This window comes from Acartia tonsa, chromosome 3 (assembly GCF_053477335.1).
Source record: "Acartia tonsa isolate MP-2025a chromosome 3, ASM5347733v1, whole genome shotgun sequence".
In the NCBI taxonomy this organism is placed as follows: Eukaryota; Metazoa; Arthropoda; class Copepoda; order Calanoida; family Acartiidae; genus Acartia; species Acartia tonsa.
In genome coordinates, this window is record NC_137262.1 from 25803696 (window position 1) to 25823714 (window position 20019).

The 20019-nt window shown below is 36.2% G+C and overlaps 1 protein-coding gene across 2 annotated transcripts in view; it reads right to left on the minus strand.

Annotated features, from left to right (window-relative positions):
- The window catches only part of LOC145313736 (neural cell adhesion molecule 2-like), a 41915-nt gene that overhangs the window by 9831 nt on the left and 12065 nt on the right, over positions 1–20019 (minus strand). For both annotated transcript variants that reach the window (XM_080153301.1, XM_080153300.1), the window contains 4 exons: positions 9425–9554; positions 8773–8879; positions 6326–6420; positions 5982–6079 (listed from right to left, as the gene is read on the minus strand). In XM_080153301.1, the coding sequence (XP_080009427.1) occupies positions 5982–6079; positions 6326–6420; positions 8773–8879; positions 9425–9554 (430 nt within the window). The remainder of the gene's footprint in view (positions 1–5981; positions 6080–6325; positions 6421–8772; positions 8880–9424; positions 9555–20019) is intronic.

The window sequence follows — 20019 nt, forward strand, 5'->3', positions numbered from 1 at the left end:
TCATGAGATCGCCTCGGTACCTGAGTACACGAGGCGAGCCATGTTTACCGTCACAATGATCACCAAGCAGCTGAAGGAGGGTGTGTGCCTAGTGGACGCCACCGACGGGCTCACGGGATCAGCCAGCCTCCAGTTGCCCCAATATGATGAGTCGGAGCCAATGGAGATTGGCGCCTTGGCTCCGGGTCTCCACCAGATGGGGAAGGTCGCCCCAGATGACAAGATTCCAGGTCGCTGCTACCGCTGCCATGGGAAAGGCCACCGAGTCCGAGACTGTCCAGACTATGGAGGTCAGCCTAGAAGAGAGACGCACCCAGCCACGTCGTGACCGTCCTGCCAAATGCGACCGTTGCCACTATGCCGGCCATACGGCGGCCGAGTGCAAAGCCAACTGGGATTAGGTAGCCGGCTGGAGGCGCGCCGCTGACAAGGGCGCTCCCTCAGGAAAGCCCAGCAGAGTAGCCAACATGGAAGGGAGCGCGCCCCCAGCAACACTCCAGCAAGCAGCTGCCCCCAATGCAGCGGGCCGAGCCGACGGAATGCCACAGTTTGGAACCGTTCTAGCTAGGATCAACGTGCTGGGAGGAGCGGCCGAACCCAACCGGGTTGGTCTGGGCTTCAGCCTCAATCACCTGGGGCCGGAGTTCGTGCAGCCCACCAACATTGCAGAGCCAGAAGTCCTGAGGCCTCAACCCTTCAGCCTCAACATGATGGGGCCTGCCAGACCGAGTCTACCCAGCAAAGGTGGAGGGGCGCTACCCAGCGCCACTGAGATGGCGGCCGCTGAGCGAGAGAGGCAGGAGGCGCTAGCCAGCGCATCGGAGTCGATGTATGGGGCGCCATCCGGCGCCGCCACCTGGGAAGGACGAGAGGTGCGCCCCCGCACCCCCAAGCTGATGTCTGGGGTGGCAACCGCCGCCGCCACCTGCGATGACTGGGGGGTGCTATCCAGCGCCCCCACCCTGGTGCCTGGGGCGACAACCGTCGCCGCCACCGAGATACCTGGATCCTGGAACGAGCCAGCAGCCCCAGAGGGAGGGGTGACATCCGTCACCCCCAGTCAGCCAGCGCCACCAGCCCGTAGGGAGAGCCCAGCCATACACCATCCAGCTGCCCACCATTCCCAACCGAGCCAGGATAAGTTAAATTTGACAAATGTATTGTATCCAAAGTATTGTAACCCTCCAGCCTTGCCTGTGCCTCCCGCACCAGAGGCTGGGGAGATTGAAATTTGGGGATATAAGGACTTGCCTGTGCCACATGCACCTGAGTTCCTAGGGCAGGGGAGGGACGTAATCCAGGGCGAGCCTGTGCCACACGCACTCCAGCCCCATGCCACTGGGCATGCCATGGACAAGGGAAGGGACCCCTTGGGGCTAGGGGAGCCGACACCAAGGCAGGCGCCAGTCGCCTGTCAGTCTGTCATTGGGGAGGGTATCGGGATGCCCCGGGCACCCAAAGATAACGCTCAATGGAAATTTGTATCTAGCCAGGAGCAGCCCAGCAGTGTCCAGCCCCAAGAAGCAGCCGTGGCCCGAGCCGAGGATCCCCAGCCGCGTGCGCGAGGTCGATGGCTGTCTGGTAGATTCTCACACTGGTGGATGGTTCTGTGGGGACTACTGCTCGCAGCCGTGTGGCCTACAACTAGCTACATCCTGGTAGGGTGGGACTGTGCCAACCCCACCCATGTCACAGCCTACAACAAGGAGAAGATGTGTAGCACGGAGCCGCTACACCAGGAGGTGCCCTTGGGCCATGAGGTACATGTCCTGCAGCAAGTCAAGATTAGGGAAACAACGGGATATAGCTGTCAACTCACCGTGTCCCAGTGGACATTTAGGTGTGGAGTATGGGGTCACCTCAAGGTGACCTCGGTCCCCACCCTCATGAGGCCAACCAAGATTGATCCAGAAACGTGCCGAGACCTGGCCAGGAACCGAGTCTACACGCTGCCAGGCAAGACCCAGCCACTGACGTTTCAGCTGAACCATCCCCTGTTCTTCACCCTCGATATGGTGGGCGCCTTGGTCAACAGCCCCGAGGGGGTGGGTTGTGAAGGGGAGGACGTCCATTTCGAGGGCCAGCTGTACCGCAATGAATTAGTGCTCCAGGAACGACGGCTGCTGGTCAAGGAAGAGACCTATGTAGTCGAGAATGGACGGGTGGAGTCCCAGTCTGACCACCTGACCCTAGAGTGTCCCCATTCTGAGCTGTCCTGCATCACTGGGGAGGCCACCTACGTGTGGGACCACCTGGGGAGAGATTGCCCCTTGAGGCTGATCCGCAGCCTCCAGCCTAGCCTAGTGATGGATGCGTTCCTGGTTGACCATCAAGCCCAATTCTTCATCAACATGACTACCCCCACCTCAATAGTGAACTGCGACTTTGAGGCCCATGCCACCAACCACCCAGCATTGTTCGTTGCAGCTGACCCGGCCGCGGCAGCGCTGCCCAGAGTATCGGCCAGGGACGTGGATGTCCCCCTGCAGGCCCAGATACATGCAGGTTACATCGGATTTACCCTGGAGACTCGAATGAGAAGCACCGCAGCAGAAGAAGTAGCGGCCAATTGCTGGAAGCTCCAGCAACTAGACCCGGCCCATCCGGTGCGTGTCCAGGGGAGCACGTTCTCTGTGCTGAGGGGAGATGTACTGCTCCAGCTTACCTGCCAACGCAACAAACATGTTTTCCGTGAGAGCAATGAATGTTGGGACAAGGTGCCGGTGGAACCCACAGGATTCGTAGACGCCGTGACAAAGGTGTATAGCGGCCACGCCACCAAGATTCCCTGCTCCTCCACCTACCCACTAACTGTGCACGCTGAGGAAGGCTGGATAGAGCTAACCCCCGCACCTAAGAAGAGTCCACCCCTGCTGGATACGCCCAAGCAGCTGCTGACAGAACCCTTGGATGACTTTAGTTCGGGAGGCTTGTATTCGCAGGCTGAGCTGAACGACTGGCAGCAGCTGCTAGCGTTCCCAGCATATAAGGCCGCCATGCTGACCGGCCTGTCGTATGGCTCATGCGTTCAGCAAGGTAGCTGTTCAGCCACCGGAGACCATGGGATCGTGTCCTACGATATCGACCGACTGGCGGAGGAAGGAGAAGCAGCCCTGGATGTCTGGGCTGGGTTCAGACAGGCTATTCACGAGTGGGGAGATGGCGCAGCCATACTGTGTTTGCTGTTGTTGATTCTCAAGCTGCTGGGAGACTTAACCATCATTTCCCTGGCAGCCGCACAAGGAGGTGTACAGGCCGCCATGAACGCGATGTCACAAGTGTTCCTGTACCACCCAACCTTGTATCGTAAGGCCTTGGCCAGAGCCAGACTCACCCATGCCAAGTCCCGGGACTTTTCAGTAGACTGGGATGCCATTCCTATCGGCCGGGAAGCAGCCGAGGAAATGGTGTCCATGCAATCAGCCGATAGTGGGAATGACCGCCCAGGCAGGCCTGGACCACACTCTGGAAAGCCCCGTGGCCCCTCGGGAGGCCAGGCTGTCGCTCAGACGGTCAACCTGGTAGCCAGTGCCCCAGCCGCTGCCAACAACAACCAGAATGCCCCGTTACTGACCGGCCCCGCAGCGGCTGTGCCCCACGCCAACCTGACACCTGCTGGCGCCGAGCTACGTGTCCAACAAAAGCCAGCCTCTACCTTCTATCCCACGTTGGGAGCCCATCAGCCCTGAAAATCACCACTAGGATTCCATTGAATCATTATCGCTTGTATATAAATTAGCCTTAAGGAGCGGGCCGAAGGCCTCAACCACTGTCGGAAGTCTGGCAGGGAGACCCCCCTCCCAGCCTTCCGAGGGGAGAGTTGTGGTATTCGGCAACCGTGAGCCATGCCTATGGCAACCCTGACCTGGGTTCGGGGAAGGGCCGAGGGCCCTCCCCCGAGTCCTGGGGAAGGGGTCTGCTGACCCCCTCCCTATGCCTAAAATTAATGATAGATTCTGACAGCCTTATTATGGTTAAGCTGTATTGTTAATTCCCCCCACCCTTTCCAGGGATGGGGGATCATTATTGCCCAAACTGACTATTGTATATGTATTATATTGATCTTGTTTATGATTATTTATTCCTATCTGTGTATTTATTGTTTGTTGTATATAACGTTAGTAACCCTTAGACCCTGAATAAAGAAACAACTGAATAGACTCTGTTTATTATTTAGTGATTGCTAGAGAAGCGTAGCTTCTCTATAGTATAGGTGTCCACGTCTGTTCACACTGCCGTAGTCATTTGAACTCTGGTGTCTGCCATTTATCCTAGGCGGATACCACATAATCACAAAGAAAAAGGAAAGAATGAGCAACAACATTCAAGAATAATGTTTTTTGTTAGAAATATAAGAAAATAAGGTTTTTGTACAATAAAATACTTAAGAAATTTGTAATTAAAAATTTTGTTTGTTTTAAAGAAACTCTTTTTTTATTGATATTAAGATAAATATTTTATCTATTGTTCTTTAATTAATTAGGGAGTTTGTAGGGAGTTTTGGGACATCCGTCTTAGACAATATACAGATGAGTTTTAGAATAGATATTTTAGATTAGAGAATTTGCAACGGCGTAATTGTTAAGCGCGAGTAAATGGATGTACGGACATTCTGGTAATGAGTTGCTACGCTTTCTAAAGTAATCACTATGCAAAGTTTGAAATCGATAAGACATCTCTAACATGCCTAAATTAACGAAGAAAGCTATCTCTTTGTGACTGACTTACTCTAATTATAAAAAAAGCTTCGCTTTTAATAATTATAGAAAAGCTTCTCTTTCAAAAAGATATAGATTCAATTCAAAGTAAGGTATGTAACTACTGTACATATTTGCACACTATCTTTATATTACACTATAAAACCAAATTTTTATTATCTAAATTTTCTGTAATATAAAATTGTTCAGGGGTTTTGGAATTTGAAAAACACTACTTTGTAAAAAAAAAATGTTTTTATTTGATTTGAACTCTCAAAGCTAATGCAGAAAATAAGATTTGCTTAATATATTTGAAAACCTTCTTACTTGCATATCCCATACATCTCTGAAAATTTCAGCTGCAATTTTATTTGTCTACTGGACATAATTCTAGAGTTTGTATTCGTTTAACTAATATTAAAACAAGCACAATGTTAGACACAACTAGCCTAGAAATATCAAGCTATTAAATGTTTAGTGCTGAACTTGTTTGTCTGTACTCTAGTCTCTCGGTAAAGACAGCTGAAAGACTGCTGATTTATTTTGTAATGTAAATATTATTCTTACAAAAGTTTTTGCTCACGTTACAAATTACTTTTATAAATTGATATTTGAAGTTTCTTTGATTTTCTAATATTATCTTTTTTCCTTCTATTATTAATTATGACCACTGAACATTTGCCTAAAAACTACATGACATACATACGGACCTACAAACTCTAATTATACTTCAGCTGATCAAATATAAATTTTTAGCAAGTCAGAAATTCATGAAGAATTGTTTAATGTAAAGTTTAATTAAAAAGAGTATTAAATAGTTTAATAAGAAATTCCAATGAAAATTCCAAAATTCATTTAAACAAGGTTCATTTGATCCAAAAACAGTACTAAATTTTGAAATACCGCATGCTGTCATCGTTAAAATCAAATAATAAAGTAAGTGTATAGCGATGCGATAACAATAATACACTTTTTTGATAAAATATGAATTATCAAAGTAAATGCCCTAATGAACATACAAGGTAACGATTAACTTGACATCTAATAAAACTGGGATGACAACACGAAGTGAAGCTCTAAAACCAGACGGAAGGACAAACGAACATTAACAATTTCTTTGCAGTATATCAATTAATAAGTCTTAAGAAAAACATATTGAAATTGGTTGAAAATTTGTTTAAATACTGTCAAAAGAAAACAAAATTTTTGGGGATTTGATTATAGAGAAGATTCGCATATAACATTATACCCAATAGTTCTAGGAATCCATATCCCAAAATGTACCTGTGTCATCAAAAATATGAGGTCTGCCAGGCCGTGTGATAACTTTCAACAATATTCTTTTAGTTCTTGTCTGGGAGGTTGTAAAATCTACTCGACATCTAAATAATTGGATATATAGATATATAAGAAAATGCAGGATTATTAAGGGATAAGACAACGGCTGATACAAAAAAAAATGTTTGCACACAAAATTTCCCTTCCGTAGAAAAAAATCATCGGATGTTGTTTGGAATTAACCAATCAAAATTCAATAAAAGGGTTTGAGCCAAGACTTTTGGTACCAGTGTAATTTACAGCCCAATCTCTCTTCGCTTCCTGGCTATTAAGGAAGGAGTAATAATTACCTGTATAGACCGGCATCTTCCTCACTAACATTTCTAATTTTCAGGGAAGCAGGACTCAGTTGGGTATCAAAGCTCACTCGATTTCTACCCATTACCTAAAATTGTTAAATATATAATAATTTTAATCCTTTTTTGTATTTTTTCGTTTTTAAAAGCGAAGCTTTTTCTATAATTAGGGTCGGTCCGTCCGTCCGTTCGTCCGTACGTCTGTACGTCCGTCCGTCCGTCACAGAGAGTTAGCTCTTTTCGTTAATTTTAACAGGTTAGAATTGTCCTATCGCTTCCAAACTTTGCATGATGATTCCTATAGTAGTTAGGTACAATTAAGAAAGCGTAGCAACTCTATAAACAATACCAAAATGTCCGTACGTCCATTTTAAACATGTAGATTTTTAACTTTTTTGACAACAAATTTTTGTATGTTAAAATTATCCGATTCTTCTGATTTTTTGTAAACTAATTTCTATTACAACAAGGTACAATGGCATAAGCGAAGCATCTCTATAAACAAGTCCCAAACATGTAAGTATGTCCTTAAACAGTATCATCTATTTATGCAGTTTTGCAACAAAGTTTTGGAAAATATTGTTCGTACTGATGCATTAATATTCTGCTAATTCAGTTCTGACAATCTACAAGTGTTAATGTTTGTTTGTCCTTCCATTTCAGAGCTTCGCTTTTATTGATGTTGTCATCCTTGTTTTTATAATAATAATAGGTGTTTTACATTGACGTCCAAGAATGGGGGTAAAGAGTGTTTACTCCCCTCAAACTTTAAAACCCCTCATTTACCCCCCTCAAAAAAAATACAATATATTACCCCCTTAAACCTTTGAAACCCCTCATTTTAGCCCCCTCAAAAAAGCTTGAACGTCCACTTTCAAAAACCAAGAATTTATATTCTCTAATTCTATCATAAATGTAAATTTGTTGAACAATGTTAATGTTGTGCTTCATTTTTCTTTCTTTAAAGTTCAGACATTTTATAATTAATTTAAATATAATTACAATAAGTTTACTTAAGGATTTATAATTATTATAATTTATATTATTATTACTTATGGCTTTAATAACAAGAGCAAATAATAGGTTTAAATATATAAAAGGGTGAATACTATACACTGCACTTTAAAAGAATTTAAATCTATCAAAAGTATACATTATAGGCAAATTTCTTCTTTAAAATTTGGAAGACAAAACAATTCTTTAATATATTTATTTTAGATTTAACAGTACCAATTACCCAGAAATGGTAAGGTCTGAAAACTAAATTTTAAAAAATTAAAAGATAAAAAGATTAAAAAAATACATAAAGAATCAGGAATCCTTAGGGACAAGCCAATAAATATTACTTTGATGTACAACCTAAAATATTATAAACAAAATTACAATAAGTTAGAATTGTTGGTGGAAAGGTTTAGACACTGGTAGAATGTAAAATCAAATTCAATAATAATTTCGAAGTTTTAAGTTAATAATATTATGCAACTTTGATGGTAAGTGTAATTTTTAGTTATATCCCCTCCCTCCGGAGTAGAATATAATAAGAAAATTATAGAGCTATTAAAGTGGAAACTGACATTTACGTCAAGAATTAACAAAGTTTCCACATAATAATAATTATTTTAAGTAATTTTTTTTTTCTCAAAATTAATTTATTCAATGGAATCAAATAAAAAATAACAAGGATGAATCCCTAAAGCGAAATTCAAGCATTTTAAGACTTGATTATAGAGATGCTTCGCTTAGAATATTGTGCTTTGTTGTCCTTTAATCAGTATTTCAAAAATCTGATGTATAGAATAGTTATATCATACAAAAAATCAACAAATTTTAAATTAATATACTGACTTTTTTTTGTAACGATTATATACAGCGTTGCTAGGCTGTATAAATCTTTATAAAGCATGAATTGCAGATTTTTTTAACAGTGCATTAAAAAGTTAATTACTTTACCAATAAAATTTATTGATTATTTTGATGGCCTGGGAAACGTAATATAAAATTGACCAAAATCATTTATTTTTTTAGCGCAGCTACTCTACAACTAAGGTATGCCTGCCCGTACTTCTTTTTGTTTGTTAAGTAAAATATTTAAAAATTCATTTAATTATTGAAATAAACAGTCATATTGTTAATTTATTGATATTTATTGTTTAAGATTATTGGTCTAATGTTCGTTTGTGCAACCATTTCATAGCTTCGCTTTTAGGGATATTGTCATTCATCCTTGTTAAAGATGAAAGTACCTCAAGTTTTGACCAACGAATAAGATATAATGGTTATAAATCTATTGTCCAATATCCTATCCACCTCCCACCCCTATTCTAAGCTTGTAATATACTGGCTACTTTTAAAGATATTTACCAATGACTATCAACCCCTACCTTCCCTCTCCCTTTCCTTTCTAAGCTTACAATATTATGACTAATTGTCAAGGTATTCACCTCTTCATTGACCCAATCAAGGATCTGAACACGTCCTGACTTCTGGCTGCCAATAACAAGATCCTTGTTGGTTCGAGCATCTATTCTGTAGATGGGTGATCCCTTCCCTGAAAATTAGAGTTGAATCATTCATCATTATATTAGAGAAACAGGCGGATGTCTAGCTGTCTTTGGATAGTTTTAGGCTATTTATATCTATCTATCCCGCGATCGTGGCTCAATACGTAGCGCATCCGCTCGCCGTTGGGGACGTGAAAGGTTCGAATCTCGACCCGACACCGCGTCATAAATAAGACGTTAAAAATGGTTCCTACTACGGCTATGTCAGGTGCGCGACATAAATAGTAAGAGTAGGAGGAATACCTTGGCCCATAAACAAGTGCAAATCACTACCATGCACAGTTAGAACTTCTCAGACAAAGGTCGTGCAATCAAAGGGTTGATTGTCTGATGGATTTTACATAACCTAATATCCGTGGGTGTTAGAGTATCGCATTCCATTACACGTGGATGATGCTCTGGATTCTCTAGATGATCACTTAAATCGAAGGAGAATCCCGCCCTTACGAGGTAATGGTAATTTATATCTATCTATATTAGCATCTATCTGTTAATCTATCTGTCTGTCTTTTTTTTTATCTATCTATCTCACCTGCACCCAGGTTGCCAACACTATCCTCTTTATACCACAACAAGAGGGTGACCCTATCCCCTGGATTCTGATTACTAATGTCACAAGGAAGCAGGGCTGTATCTCCATTCTGGTAGGTCAACTCGTCAACCTGAAAACATAACATCGTTAAGATCACGCACAGGACAAGACTAAAGTTTTCTCCATTGGTTTAAAGACTTCATTTTAGTTTAACACAAACCATGAATCTTAATGGATAAGGCAATGGTGATTTTTATACATCCCCAATGATGATAAACAAATCTATCTCTATATACACAGATATTACGCTGCTAGTTAAAAATCCAACCAATGATAATTCAATAAAAAGAACCAAAAGTTCTCAACTCCTACGAATTAGAAAGCTTGTTTATTAAGCTTTGGGTACTAGTGTAATTAACAGTGTCATACTACAGGTAAATTATATTAAAATTTCTGAAAATGCAGTAAAGCTTAAAGTATTAATTGATTAAGTAAATTGAAAAAATAATATACTTTTGTTATTCCAAAAGTATGTTGAAAGAAAAGTACGGATAGTTAAGGTTAGATTTAGTCAGGGATCTGAAGGGATAAGACAGTAGATAAATTAATTCAAATCCCTTATAATGATTCACAAAATTAACCTTGTGAAGACTACAATTTAGACATTTTACTTAATAAGCCAACCAATCAAAATTCAATACAAGTCCCCAAAGTTATGAAGCTAATTAAAAGTAAAATGATATTAGATAACGTTGGGGACAGGTTTAATAAACAGCCCAATGCCCCCTCCCTCCCTGGGTTTAGTGGTGGAGTCAAGGGTAACTTCATTACTTCTTATAACAACATTTTCTTATTTATTTTATCATTTTCCCCATCGATATCTTATTTATTGGATGTTGCACCAGATTTTCATGTACTCTGATAAAGTTATACTCACAGCTGGCTAAAATAACAACACCCTCTATCCATCCCCTTTACCCCATCCCCTTCCCTCCTAATGGATGAACGAACTAATAAATAAATGACAATATTGGCAAGCTAAATTGACAACAAATTTTCCTCTGTCAATATATCCACGTAATATCCTATATACAATCATTTAACCTACAAAAAGAGAAAAGAAAAATATGATAAAAATGACAGCACATCTTGTGAAATATCTATTTCCAACAAAATTTCAACAAAATTACATTCTTAAAACATATTTTATTTATTAAAAGCGCAGCTACTCTACAATTTTATATGCAATAGATGTTAGTCAAGAGTATTTGATCCGTTTGAATTCATGTTTATTGATTCCTGAAGCATTTTATCCCAGGAATCATATTCCCATGCATGGCTACGCTAATCAAAAACACACTTGTCCTATTGACCAAAATTTTACCCAAATTAGTTTTTTATGAAAGTAGATGCTTTTTAGTAATGCAAAAAAAGGTTACTGTCCTTTCATGAACAGGCAGAAATAAACTTGAATAAAAAGTCTATAAAATAATTTTTCTAGTTGGCTTCGAAACCGACTAATATCCGGTGGATTAGATCCGGTTCTTGGTCACACTAAAAGTCATGTATTGCATCGAATTACAGAAATTTTTTCATTAATATTTAAATAAAATGATAATATTGACTTTAAAAATGGAAAGCATTTTTTAAAATATGAGTTGGTGGAAAAAGTAAAAACTATATGCCTTTATTTAAAAAAAGGCCCCAAAATTGTAAGATAATCTATTGAAAAGTAAAATATTCAGACAAAATGTGAATTTATTTTTTTTTTGTAAATAAATTGGATGAAAATATGTTTGAATGTTGAAGTATGTGTTATTTTATACAAATTTTGTTTTATCTCAAATTCTTCAAATTTATTATGACTTCAAATTGATATTTTTTTCACAGAAATCTAGTGGCTCTGTATTCGAAAGAGTAGAGATGGACAAAAATAGCCTTACACCATCCCAATCTCAATCTCTAATTAGAATAGCTTTAAGACATCTTGGGACCTAATTAAAGCTTCCTTAATATGGGAAAATGCCATGTTATTAAAGTCTTAACCTGCAGAATAAAAACTTTCTAATTGGACTAGTTGCTTCGGCCCTAACCTCTAGAGAGAGCAACCGAGGTGAGGAAAGTAGTTTAAAACCACCTAAAGAAAATTTTAAAGCTCTCCTGAAAAGTTAATCTAAACGGCTAAGCAATTTTCGAGATTTTAGCTCCAGACAAAAAAAACTTTATTACTTTTTGTTTTAGGATATATGAATCGATATAATTATATAGTTAGCTGTATATCAAGATTTAATCTTATCGCCGAAAATATGTAATCCTATGAATTGAAGAACGAGCTAATATAATTTAAGAGCACTATCATTTATAGTCCATTGTCCCCTCCCTCCCTGTTAATGAATACATCAATAACAAGATAGATATGTTTACCAGAAATAAAGTTTCTCTTTAAAAATGTATTTTGAGTCAGGGATCTAAAGGTATAAGATATTGGCCGAAAAAATTCCCAATGATGATACACAAAACTATCCCTTCTGTAGATTACAATATTTCACTCAAGTTAATGTACTAACCAATCAAAATTCAATAAAAGTCATTAATTGTTGTTACGTCAACGGAGAAGAAATTAGAATACGTTATTAAACGTTTGGGCCTAGTGTCCCCTCCTTCCTATCTTTTAATATGTTTTGAGTGAAGTGAACTATGACACTATACCATCGTTTTTACTTTTGAATAAAATATGAGAATAACACGAGGAGAATTTATGTTCAAAACAATAACATATTTTTATGTGAATACAGGATAATGGACGAGGAATTAAGTGTAATTTTCGCCATTCGGTAGCTTAATTGTTAAGAATATGGAGATAAATTGATATACATATCAAATGTTAATAAACAGGATTATCAAATTTGTAGATTAAAATAATTGGTTCAAACATTTGAACACTACTAGTTTTATAATAACCAATCAATTCAGTAAAAATAACAAAAGTTTTTGAGCCAATGAAAAAGATTACGTATTTTGGTACAAGTGTAATTTATAACCCAATACCCAATACCTCCCTGTAAAAATATAGATTATTTTAGGTATCATCACTTAAAAAGCGGCCTTTATTTATTAATTTTGAATATTTTAGAATGCAACTTTTAAAAAAAAAGCTTCCTATAGAAAAAAAATATTTATTACTTACGTCTACATATTTACCTATCTATGATATTTTGGTGATGGGTTAGAAAATGCCGTTTCTTAAAGTTGTACGCGGCCATACGCAAAATTCAGATATAAGTTTTCATGGTTTGAAAAAAATGCATCTTTATATCCTAACGAATCAAATAATCTTGCATGCATTGCTTTTTTCTGATAGAGAAATAAGTAAATCAAATAATATTTTTCCGCGAAAATTGAGTTATGAAATTTGCGCCACCCTTCAAATTTTGCGTATGACCGCATACGACTTTGAGAAAAGACATTTTATTACCCATTATCAATATTTTTCCTATTCCTTGAAAATATTTTGCCTTTGAGAAAATATGTTAATTCTCTTATTTGTTATAATATAAATAATTAAATCTAATTAGTATATTTAGTATTTTTTGTTAAGAACCTAATAATTGAAAATTATTTGATTTCTTTAAATAAAAAAAGGGAAGCATTAGAAATATTTTATTAAACAGTAAATAAAGAAGAAAAATATACATATTGTGATTATAAAAGGATACTTAAAAAAAATATATATTTTTGATTGCCTCCATAAAAGTATTCGATAAACTATGCAAAACATCTACCTTACTCATTTAACAAAAGTAAATATCCAAATAAATTACTGGTTACATAAAAAAGTTCTCCATTTCTCTTTTCCCCAAAGAAGACAAAGTGTAAATAAACAGTTGTGTAACCGTCTAGGAGATTAGTCATTTGTTTCAACAATATTGAGGTTTCTAACAATTTTAATCCTTATTTAAAAGTAACAGGATCTCTGTGTGACAGTGTGTATCTTTCTGTGCTTACCGAGGGATCTTTGTAACCGTTGAACCGATATGGTTCTCCTTCTTTACAATCTAGCATCTCTTTGGTCCTGGGAAGGTTTATAACTATTTTGAAGGAGGCTACCATTACCCTCCAAGGAAAAATCGCCTCCAAAAAAGTTTTTTCTTTTCAAAGCTGAAATTGAAAATAAAGGGGAGGGTAAATACCCCCCCCCCCTGTCTAAGTCAGGTACCACTAGAGGACTCTAGGGGTGTAGCTGTTAGTTCTATTACATAAAGTATTTTAAGATATTGCTAACCATTGAGCAGATTGGGTTTTCATTTTCAGGAAAGCTATACATTGCTTGCATTGTGGTCTTGGGCCATTTTATTTATAAATTTAAGTCTTGGAATGATTTTGAAATTTTAAGTATATTTTGTTTTATAAAAGCTATCATTATGATATTTTTAATTTTTGAGACTTTTATAATATTTTGTAAAAGCTAATAAAGACAAAATAAAGTTATACAGACTTTAAATATACTTCTTTTATAATTTGAATATTCATAAAAAAAACATCGTCGCCCCCCTCTTTCCTATTCTTTATGAAATGAAATAAGGGTGGTTTGGCATAGTGTTTTTGCTACTTTAGGTCAGGTTAAGTAAGGTTAAGTTAGGACCACTCTTAGTGGTTAGAAATAGAAAAAAAACTCTTTCCCTCAAATATGTAATTTATTTTTAAAAAATAGGGCGAGAAAGGAGGTTTTCAGTGCTTAACATTATATTTTGAGAAAGTACCAAACACAATTAAACAGTTTAGACCAAATATAAAGCTTTACATTGTGCTATATATATTTCCAAGATCTTAAGTAGTAAGTTGTATGGTTATGATTAGTTTACAATACCTACGTCTATTGTACTTTTAAATTACGTGTAATTGCACAATTGTATGATCAGTCTATAATATTTGCGTCTATTGTGTTTTCTAATTACGGGTAATTGCGCAATTATAGACAAAGCCAAAAACAAAGTGACAAGGCTTTAGGAGGATGTTTATACATTCTTGTCAATACACCTTAAATACAACCAACCATTTGATTGCATGATTTGTATCTTTAGGGTGTAAATATTTCTTAGAATTTTAGTTTTTATAGTGCAGTGTGTGTCTGTCTGTATAAAACTTAAGATCTTATGCCTTATCTCCAAAGTAGAAATACGGGTGAGGGGAAACAAAATATCTCGCAAGGCAATTTTGTGCATTTTAGATAAACTTTATATGTGTTTTTGGGAGGTTTTAGGCCATTTTACATTTATAAAATAACATACATTTTTTTTTGTTTAGAACAAAACAGCAAAAAATTATGTTACTTTGTGTGATACAACATTAAAAGACAAAAGAAAGGGATTTACAGGTCTGGTTTACCAAGGTTTATTATACCTACACAGATAGAGATAGGTTTACCAAGGTTTATTATACCTACACAGGTAAAGATAGGTTTACCAAGGTTTATTATACCTACACAGATAGAGATAGGTTTACCAAGGTTTATTATACCTACACAGGTAAAGATAGGTTTACCAAGGTTTATTATACCTACACAGATAGAGATAGGTTTACTAAGGTTTATTATACCTACACAGATAGAGATAGGTTTACCAAGGTTTATTATACCTACACAGATAGAGATAGGTTTACCAAGGTTTATTATACCTACACAGATAGAGATAGGTTTACTAAGGTTTATTATACCTACACAGATAGAGATAGGTTTACCAAGGTTTATTATACCTACACAGATAGAGATAGGTTTACTAAGGTTTATTATACCTACACAGATAGAGATAGGTTTACAAGGTTTATTATACCTACACAGATAGAGATAGCTTTTCATAAAGAAAAGACAATGGATGATAAATTGATGGCCATCACCAATTATGATAAATAAATTACCCACCCATCCATACAATTTACAATCCATTGTCCTCTCCATCCATTAATATAACTTAAAGAAACTCAATTATAGAGAAGCTGTGATCTAAAGAACATAACTTTAAACTTAAGTTTATAAAATTTTAGGTGTTATTTTATAGTTTTGATAATATTAGTCTATTTCTGATTGCTATAAATAGAAAAATAGAAAGATGTAAACATCGTAGTACCAGAATTGATTGGGATTAAATGAAAAAAAGAAATTATTTATTTTTATACATTAATGAGTATTTCATAATATGTTTTATTAGGTATTTACTAGTGGCAACACCACTATGGGACTAGCCTAAAAGGTGCCTAAAACAAATCATAAGGACTTTAGTGAGTTTCACTGAAAAGCATACTTTAATCCAACCAGTAAATTCAGAGAGCTTTTGCTTCAAGTTAAAATCCTTACTACTTTTTTAACATGTGATTATTATTCCTCTGCTGTTTATAAACATAATTGCCGCTTTTTTGGAAGATTTACTGGTTCCCATATTTTTCATTTTGTACAGAATGGAAAAAGCTAAGATGTAAAGATAGATGGATAAACGGAAATAAAGGTAATTACAAAGAAAAGATAAAGCAGGATATTTGTAGACTCATAAAAAATCCTCATATAAAAGTAAATGGAGGTCTCTCTGTCTGTCTATATGAAGCTTGAGATCCCGCTAACTGCTAAACCAAAATGGGTTTCCTTTAAAAAGGTGCTGTATATATTCAGGAAAGGTTTAAAGATATTTAAGGCGAGGGTTTTTGCACACTCCCAAAACAAATCGCCCCTGGGCAAAAATATCCCTCCCTCGTCAATTTTTTTAAGACTAGATTTTTAGGGGGAAGGGGGGGGGGCTTCACTTACGTCTTTAAAAAAATGAAAGGAAAACGGAATAGATTGAAAAACTACACAAGTGGTAAAAACTGTGTTGATTTAAAAGGTAATGGATAATGTCTAGTAAAAAACACGACAAAAACATTCCACAAATTAAAAGCTTCTTGGGAAAAGATAAGAAGATAAAAAAACAACAAGGATGACAACATCCATAAAAGCGACTATTTAAAAAAATAAAGTAACAACATTTTTCATTCAATACCCTATATGTATAAAAAAAAACTACTAAATTTATCTTTACATATTTGTTCGAATATAGAGATACTTTGCCCAAACTTATGTAAAAAATAATAACTAAAATTCAACAATCTTAAAATGAAAATAAGAAACTTTTTAACGGCTAGAGAGTTGTTACGCCTTACAATAATACCTTATAGTTAAAGGAATCATCATGAAATTATAGCCGCGCTAAATTAAAGATGAATAATCGATTAAAGACGGATAGGCCTAAGCTTTTAACAACGTAAAATGATAGACTGATAAACATTAACAAATCTGTTAAAAAACCTAAAATCTTAGTTTACGTAAAAATTAAACTTTTTCAGCTGTAAACATTTTCGGGTAAATAACATGTTTCATAAAATTTCAACACGGGGTAGATTTGTGCAAATCTGTAACTTATTTTCGTAATGCTAAATTTGGACATACTTACAAATTAAGAATTGATTATATGATAAACTGGAAATCGATAAGTTAACTCTATTATGCTGAAATTTATTATTATTACTATATATGTTACGGACGAACCGTACATATATGAAGCTTCGCTTTATTTATTAGCTGTAATTGGTTAGCTTTAAAAATCTACTTCTTTTGGGTGCAATTGTCCCAGTCTTTAAAAAAAATAATAATCTTGTAAAACGAATGTTTATGTTTTTTAACCCTTACAGATCGGGCCCCTATTCCCACCTTAATAGATCGGGGGGGGGGGGGGGTCATATTGACCCCCCCCCTCTATCTCGGCTTCTGTTACAGATAAAGACATAAATTTTTTTTTCTGGTGGTTCATGTGTATTTTTAGAGAAAATTACTTTTTCTAGTCATAGCGATCAGGCCGCTTCTTAGCCGCTTTTTAGCGGCCAGCCGCTAAATTTTAAAACAGCTGGAGAGCGGCCAATTTTGCAGCTAGGATGACCAAATTTTAGGACGAACTTTTATTTTTTATAACAAAAAAATTACTTTTTCTGATCATCGCCGAAAAACGGCAAATAACGGAAACCGCCATTTTCGGCGGTTACGGCGGTAAAACGGCGGTTGGCGGCGCCAATTAATATTTTTATCTGTTAATTATTGCTCAAGGATTTACCAAAAAATTTTTTAGGTCTCTAGCTGTAATAGAAGCCACGATATTCATGATATATGTCTGTAGTAAAAGCCGAACAAAAATTGGTCATAAAGTCGGTCAGGGTGCGGTCAAACGGTCATAACACCACTTTTCTCATTCACCAAAAAAAATTTTAGGTTTCTACCTTATATACAAAGTCATAATGTAGAAATTAAGATTTATTTAGAATTTTTTTAAATTTTGGTGCTACCCAACCGACTTTGACCGGACACCACGACCGACACAGACCAGATATCCTAATAAAATCAACTCTTGCCGACGTATAATTACTAAACTTAAAAAGTCATGAAGTCACAACTCTCTATCTTACCTACAAAAAAAATGACATTGAAAAAATAGAGGGGGGGGGGGGTCAATATGACCCCCCCCCCCCGATCTGTAAGGGTTAATGGAAAATTATAGAGCAAAAATTACAACATTTATCTAAATGTAAATTGTAAAATGTAAACACTATTTAGAAAAACATGTTTATTTGGAACTAGAAAGTTTCTTCTTTATATCCAACCAACTGTTTTCATTAAACATGAATAAAATTGAATTAATTTGTTTTAATTATACAAACCGAAAATTCAAATGATTTATAGGTTTAGGTTTTTCTAAGACTTATTTATCTTGTATAACTTTTTAGGCCAGGTTAGGTTGGGTTATATTAAGTACAGGGTAGCTCCGTTAAAGCAAAGCAGAATAAGGCCTTTGCAAGGGTTAGGCAACGATACAAATCTACTCCCTATTTTTTTTTTAATTTAGGGGGAGAACAGTTTCTGTGTATACTAGATACTTTGAGTGAAAGCACAAAAAGTTTTTTTTTATCCTATTATATAAAGCATTATCTTTTTGTCTGAAGTTTAGGATCTCAATAACTACTGAACTAATTAGGTTCCCTTTTTTATGTAAGCTTTCCATTACAGTTTAAGGCTATTTTCATTTTCCGATTTAAGTCTTAGGATGGTTTCAAGCTACTTTTTACCGCCTTTTGAATACAAAGCCCTTAGTTGTTAAAATCGCTGCCGCTAGTATTTTAAAAAATAAACCTGAATTTTATCCATTTAGCCTGGCAAACCTATGAAGGAAAAGTATTTTTAGCATCTATTAAAAAGTTAGTTCTCAATTGGTCTAGCACTGTTACCAACTTTCCAATAAAATTAGAAAACAAATATACATCACATATCTTATAGATGGATAGATAGATAGAAAAAAGTTTGGCTACTAACTTTCCAATACAATTATGTCTATGTCTTTTCATGTGTCCTAAAAAGTTATTTTATTGTTTGGTTGACAACACTCATTTTTGATGTTTTTTTATTTGTATCACTTGTTAAGGGAAAATCATTCATAATAATTATTATTTTGAGTGGAAAATTTTTGGTTTGGGGGAAATGTTAAATTATTAGTACATGCATATTGAAATTTTAAGAAAATATTATGTATCAATATTGATTTTACACTAAAAAATTTAATACATCATTTTGTAATACTTGTTTGTTTAGTAATTATATAGTTTTAGGAATATATGATAAGCCACATTAAAATAATAAAATTTTCATATTCTTTCAATGAAGATGATCTTTTACATAATAGTTTTTTTTGTCTTAATAAAAATCAAGTTTTACTGCAAATTAATTAAAATTGACCATGGATTAAAATATAATTTACTATATTTTGAAATTGGATCTTATTTTTCCTTAGCTGGTTTTTTTGGCATCCCCTCACTACTTGGTTACTTGATGAATATCAATTATCCCCAATCTCTTCCACAATTTTCTCCTAATGTCTAGGAAATGTTCACAAAAATCAACCAATTTAACATTTTATCCATTAATTTTAGGGCATTGTGGTTCTTACAAGTGTTAGATAAAAGAAAGAAAAATACTTAATTTATGTAAAAACTAAGAGGTGGGGGGGGGGGGGGAGTTGGCTTTCCATTTTTGATTGAAGGAAAGTACCAATTTGTAACAAACTACTGACAAATACTTTATCAAAACTGGAAAATTAAACAAAATTGTAAACATAGAAAAGAATAGAACCATAACAATAAATTAAATTAGAAAAAAGGAAATATAACTGTTTTTAGTGATACCAAATGAAAAGATAATTTATTGGTTTAAGTAGTTACATTGTAAGATCACTGTCTAGATTCATCAGTAACAAACTTACAAACCCTCAAAGACAGACATTTACTTTTTGGTTATTTATAGCTTTCAGCTAATCTTTTCCAAAAACTATTTAAAGAATTTAACAAATGCAATTTGACCAACAAGAGCATCTCAGTAACATAAAAACCTCAAACAAAGGACAACAGAGTCATATGATAGGTTGTTTGTAAGATGTAGTTTTTTAGGCCAGTTTTACCACTTATGCATGTACGAAATTTTGCAAGATCAAACAAAAATGTTACACTTTTAGATATATCTGTAAATATTTGAAAGT